This window comes from Vigna angularis, chromosome 6, assembly GCF_016808095.1.
Source record: "Vigna angularis cultivar LongXiaoDou No.4 chromosome 6, ASM1680809v1, whole genome shotgun sequence".
Classification (NCBI taxonomy): domain Eukaryota; kingdom Viridiplantae; phylum Streptophyta; class Magnoliopsida; order Fabales; family Fabaceae; genus Vigna; species Vigna angularis.
The window spans coordinates 7,464,579-7,471,242 of NC_068975.1; the positions used below are offsets into that span (position 1 = coordinate 7,464,579).

Here is a 6,664-nt window from a genome sequence, read left to right on the forward strand (position 1 = left end):
CAAGACCTTATGCAGGAGATCAGGGCCGAGGTGAGGGCTGAATTCCAGATGCTATACCAGGAGCAGTTTCAGAGCATGCGCCCGGTGCAGTCTCCTATAGAGGAACATGTTATCCCTCCCCCTCCCACAGGTAAACTTAATAAACATTAATGTGCAATTATTTCTATCTCTTGTATAATCTAACATTTACTCTGACAGGGAGAAGCGGCAAAGGAAGTTGTTCCACATCAGCCATCCCAGAGGATGACATGGACGATGGTAGTCCATGTCTGCTATACATTTTAGAAGATACTGAGATGGTGCTGGTAGCTCGTGGAACAGAGTTTAGGTCAGCGACTGTATGTCATGGTATGCAACTATTAGAGGATGAGGTGAAGGTCTCAGTGGATGAAATGATCATGCCAGATGCCTCGGTTCCACTGTCCACGGAAGAGATTTTCACTGTCGAACAAGCATATAAGTCGTTTATCACTTGGCCTAAATTTTTGGTTAAAGCAGTTTCTGACCCCTCGGTATGAAATTCTTCTTTACACTTCTCAATTTTAAAGGTTTTTGATGTCAAAACTTATCTTATCTTTTCATGTAACAACAGACGCAGGAACAACAGAAGATTCCTCTATCTGAGGATGACCCTCTTTCTTCATTGCATCTACTTGCTGACATCCTTGATGATAAGCCTTTGGAGGTTCAGTATGATGCTAATGTATTTGGGCATGGCTCTGAGGTCCCAATATACCTTAATAGCCAAGATGTCCGTGAGCTTGCGTCGGGAACACAAGAGTTGAATATTTCAATTATTCAACTATGGACGATGTAAGTCTATGACCAATTATTTATATATAAAATTGATTTATATATCAAGTATCCTTATATCAAAGTTAATTTTTGATTTCAGGTATATGTCTGGGGTCACTAATAAGTTGGGGCGTTCTGATGATTATGGATTCATTGATCCCCAAGACATTCATGAATCAAATGATTTTGATCATATCAACACGAGAATGATAAGCAGTTTTCGAAGGGGCAAGAAAATATACTTTTTGCCTTATATATCCGGGTAAGTGAACTTTGTTAACATAATAATGTTCCATATGTGATTTTAATATTTAATAGTTACGTTATTATGAATTTCAGGCGCCATTGGCAACTTCTTGTTATGTCTGTGCAAGACAACTATGCTTTGTGGTTCTGCTCATTGCACAGGCCTCCTCCCACACAACTCAGACAAGCAATTGATTGGTAAGAACCTCAATGTTTGGACTTTCTTTGTTATATAACTGAATGCTAAAACATTTTTTTATATACAGTTCTATTCCAGCAAGTATGATGATGGACGGGAGATCAATTGTTAAGAGTAGAAAGATTGCTTGGATTTCTCTCAAGGTTTGACATATGCTAAAGTCATACTTTGTTATAATTGTTTTATAACAAATGTTATTCACTAACTATTATCAACTGTGATGATATATTGTAGTGTAACAGACAAAATGGGTCATATGAGTGTGGATACTATGTAATGTATTGGATGACCCATATTGTTCGTTCTCACATCACAAGAAGCTGGGAAACGGTAATATTTAACTTTAACAAATTTTGATTTTTTAACAAATGTTGAATTCATATACACTAATTAAAATGAATTGTCTTTTGCAGAGATTCAAGACTACTACACCAGTTCCTGAGAAGTCACTACTATTCATTAGGAACGCTGCTGCGAAGTATATAGTTAGATTATACAATAGCTCTTAGATTTAGATTTAAACAATGCATTTGATTAGATAGAATTTTCTTAGACTCTCTACTTTATTTGATGTTGAAATACATTTGAACATGTGTTTGTTATCTTGAAATTGAATTTCTGTAAATGTTTTTATATGCAGGTCTGTTTTTGTGGTAGTGGATATCACAAAAACAGACCTGCAATTTTAAAAAACTGCAGGGGAATATGCCGCGGTTCTAACCACAACCGCGGCATATAGTGCTTCGTTTTTTTTTTAAAAACGAGACATATGGCCGCGGTTTTGACACTAACCGCGGCATACTCGTCGGCCTATATGCCGCGGTTGAACCGCGGCATATAGTGCATTTTTTAATTTTTTTTTAATTTTTTTTTTAAAAAAAAATGAATTTAGGCAGCGGTTCCCTTTACAACCGCGGCATATTCCGCAGCCTATATACCGCGGTTAGAACCGCGGCATAAAGTGCCTGACTTACTACCGCGGCTGGATATGCCGCGGTTCAAGAACCGCGACGTATAGTGAAAATCAACCGCGGTAAAAGCCCCTCGCTGCACTAGTGAAGGGTTTGGTCTTGGTGGCATTAGGGTTTCTGCTAAGGGTTTGAATATGATAATGAAGGGGCAGTTGATGTGGCAAAGCTAATGAGGTGACAACATGTGGTTGAGCAACTGAGGAGTACCAAGATCAATGAGGTTGAGCAACTGAGGAGTTCCAACATCTGGTTGAGCAACTGAGGATTGCCATGTAGCATAATTTGAGAGCACCTAACTAGTTAGTGGTGTGAGGGTAAGAATAGGAAATTTAGGGGGTGTGAGGATTGCCATTTTTGGCCTTAATTTTTGTACATTGACAATTCATTTTCTCACTTTAAATGAATAAAACTCTAACTTAAGGGGAACAAATAAACATTAGACTATCAAAAAAAAAATTTATGCAACTAAAATTTACTTGTTAAGCCCTTTCAATTCCAAACCCGATAAATCCAATCGTCACAAATTGAATTTATATCAACCATTTAAGCACAAGAATCTCACTAAAATTTTGAAATTAAATATACAATGTGACCATTTATGCACTCATCACCTCATCTGACCTTTCCATTTCTTACATCCATTGCTCTATCCACTTCCTCCTCTTTTTGTGTGATTGAGTGTTCCCTTCTGAGCCTTTTCTCCCTCTTCTCCCTTCTCCTCCCATTCCCTCATGACCCTTTTCTTCTTCCTTTACTAGAACCACCACTGTGGGGCCATGATGCCTCTTCCCTCATTTCTTTCTCCCTTTTTTATGTTTATCAAATAACGGGGAGAATTAGAGAAAAAGTAGACTGATGAATCATTATTTTGTACTATTCACTTAGCTTTTCGCACCGAATCTTATTGGTGAATTGTGTTTAATTCTCCATTATTGTCTCATTTTCACTAATTGGGCTTAATTTCATCATAATTTATATTTTAATAAATTTGGATTATCTTAATCTAGTTATTCTCGTTATTAATTGCAGAACAATTTAGGAATTATGATTAGGACTTCAAGAGGGTTGCCACATCATTTAATTTCATTTTGTAATTTTAATTATTTAAGTTTTGGACAGATTTGCACCTTTGGGCCTAATTTTAGGTCATATTTTGTAAGAAGCCCATATAGAAGGCATTTTCATCTTTTGGCATTTTAAAACCCCAAACCAGATTTGGAAAAGGCTCGCCTCCCTCATTTTCACGTTTTTATCCTTTTAGGTTTGGAGCTTGGTGTGTCTTTCTTTCTCTTTCTCTTTAATGAATCATTTACATTTTCAAGTGAAAATTTATTTTCGTTTCATACTTCCATTTACGTTTCCAATTTTGTTTCTATATGCAATTTTGTTTTGCACATTTCAGTTTGCGTTTTGTGCTTTCAATTGCATTTTTAATTCTGTTTTGTTTGCATTTATTGCTGCTCTCTCGTTGTTTAATGTTAGCTTAAGTGTGCTTGGTTGTTCTTAGTGAGATTGCTATGTTTTCCTTGAGATTGTTGGTCTATCATGGTGATTTTGTTGTTCTAACCCTGTTCTATATTTGATTATGTTCCATACTTGCAATTGGGTACACGCTTAGCTTCCTAATTTGATTTAATCTTCGCTTTGTCAATTAAACCGCATTTGCTTAATCTGTGGCAGCATGGACATGATTAAATGGGAGCACTATGTTTGCTTAATTTGCATGATTAGTCTTCGCTTAGTTGGTTAATTCATGTTGGATTATGGGTTAAAGGAGTGGGTATTTATTGTTAATTTATGACTGGAAGCATTGCAATTGAGCTAGTGACCAACTGTTTTGAATTAATGTTTAAATTGGAAATTTAATTGAGTTAATTTCAAGCCACAAAACTATCCACAAACCCCCTCCCCCACCAAGTGTTTGATCTAATGACTGAACCAATATTTGGTCCTTGAGAGACGACCTAGGAGTCACTTCCTAGTTTATACTACACTTTAATTGCATATTAATTTAATTTGGGTACGACCTCGATCATAGACGTGTCAGCATCTAGGAGCATGTACTTAGGGAAGTACACCAAAAGTTAGGATAAAATAGAATCGGTAGGAGTTTCTCAAGATTCTAAGAGTTCATCTTAGGAGTCCATGTTATTGATGTTTACATTCATGTAATATGCTTTGTGTTTTAATCCAAGTTGTTGGTTGTTGCTTAATTTGTGGTTTATTTGTTTATTTTATCTTTTGTTTAAATATATCTTCGTCTATCATCTTTATCTTTATACACAACATTCTTTTTTTCGATTGTGACCACTAACAGGATGCACAAGATAAAAATAATAAATATGTAAAATGCACAATGAACCAAAACACATAAGACTTAAAAATAATGTTGAATTAAAGAAGATTTTATCGTTTAAATGTGTATTTGCTAAGCATAAAAAGGGAAATATTATTAAAGACAAAATCGTTTGTACACCTAAACGCTCTCATGTTTTGAAGTTTAATCAAATAATATTAAAAAGAAATAATAATTATAAAATTACTTAGGTTGGAAACATAAGAATTAGAGCCTAAATCCAAAACACATAAAACCTAGAACAGGAATCCTCAACATAGAAAAACTTAAGAAAACACTTATTACTAAAGACAAAATCGTTTATATGCCTAAAGACTCTCATGTTTTGAAGTTTAATCAAATAAAATTAAAACAAAAGAATAATTAGAAAATTACTTAGGTTGAAAACATAAGACTTAGAGCCTAAATCCAAAACACATAAAACCTAGAACCAGAATCCAACATAGAAAAACTTAAAAAACACTTACGTTCTTAGGGCATAAAAAAATCTAGGTCAAAACACTCAACGCATGGCAAAATTTTGTTATGCCTAAAGCGTCTAAGAGAGTTGAAGACAAACGCTTGATGTTTATCATACCTGGAAAAGATACTCAGCATAGCTCTTGAAAATAGAACAAGTCGAGACAATATCTCTAACAACACACCTTAAAAAACATAAAAATTAAAACTTTAAAAGAAAGATTAAACAAGTTAAACCGTATCTGTCTAAAAAGAGACAAAACCAAAAGAACCATTTACTTTACTAAATGATACCATGAGCTTAACCAGTACTTTGTCTAATGATGAAGTGACTATATACGCTTGGTATCTTCAGAAAAGAACTTAATTGCAAAATGGTACCTAATAATAGTAATTCAAAAAGCACTTTGTTGTTCTAACCAAGTGATATCGGTTGAAAATACTGTTATCTGTGATATAATTTTGATAATAAATGAACCCTTTTTGACTTAGGAACTTGCTTGTTCTCTTGTTTTTAACTTATATTGGTGAATAAGAGTGTTGAGGTTATACTTGAATATTTTATCACTAAATTCCCTTGATTTTATAGGAAACTGGGATGAATTGGAAGAGGAGTTAAATGTCAAGAAGTTGGAACTCAAAAAGGATAGAAAGAGCATCAGAAGATAAGGCTGCTAAAGGTCGCATGACGCTTGGGCGCCCTTTTCTAGGGCCCTCGGCGCAGGTGTCTCGCTGTCACGCCTGAGCGCCTTTTCGGGACGCTGAGCGCTAGTCTTCAAGTAACGTTTCATGGCTGGGCGCCCTTCCTGGGGCGCTGAGCGCTATCCTCTCGAAAGCTCGTCTGGGCGCCCTAAGTAGGGGCGTTGAGCAGTGTATCTTGTGACAGAATTGACACAAACTCAGATTTTCTCCAACTCTCTAGAGGTAGAATGGATGCGGAAGCACTCCTCTTCAATTTTTAGGGTTTATGTTTCACTCGCATTGCATTGTTCATCTAGTTCCTCCATGACAAGGGGGAACTAAATTCAGTTTGTTGTTGGGGGATGATGTAACTTGTGAACTCGGACGGTAGCGAAAGGAACCTTCTAGCTAACCGGGTCAATTCAAACTCACTACATACTCCATGGAATTGAGAACCCGACGTAATTGGTTTTCTCCAGCGGCTCTTTTTCCTATATTCTGATGGCCCTGCTACGTCTGCCCACTACAGAACAGGCCTGACTCCCGTGAGCAGGTCCGCTGGCTCTTAGTATGGCTTTTGACTTTTCTGATCCGGCATGATAACAACTCGAACTAAACTTCTATTCTTTCAAGAGCAAGAGAAGGGCACCGAGATCCCGCGTAAGCGTCGTTTTCCCGTTGCCAATAGGATCGACTTGGGTAGTAAGATTCAATTGTGAGATTAAAAAATACGAAAGTAAGGGGCCGGAAATCTTGGGATCAAAAGGTTGTTCTAAAGGACTGTAAATCCTTGCTCCTAGGATCCAAGAAGGGCTTTTTGGTTTTCAAATTCCTAATTACATAACTTACTACCCTACTAGTGTAGTGTCTACTGACTGTTGTATTTTTGTTGAGTAGGTCGGGGGAAGCTACCGCTTATACGACAGCTCTGCTTCCCCGTCTTGCTTCTGGCAAAGC

The 6,664-nt window shown here is 36.6% G+C and overlaps 1 protein-coding gene across 1 annotated transcript; it reads left to right on the top strand.

The window, feature by feature from the left end:
- The first annotated feature begins 501 nt into the window (after positions 1-501).
- Positions 502-1,833, top strand: LOC128197439 (uncharacterized). The gene is made up of 7 exons (XM_052879369.1): positions 502-512; positions 593-813; positions 896-1,057; positions 1,135-1,239; positions 1,308-1,383; positions 1,475-1,570; positions 1,654-1,833. Coding segments are annotated over exons 2-7 (537 nt in total). The 5' UTR covers positions 502-512; positions 593-811; the 3' UTR covers positions 1,750-1,833.
- The last annotated feature ends 4,831 nt before the right edge of the window (positions 1,834-6,664 follow it).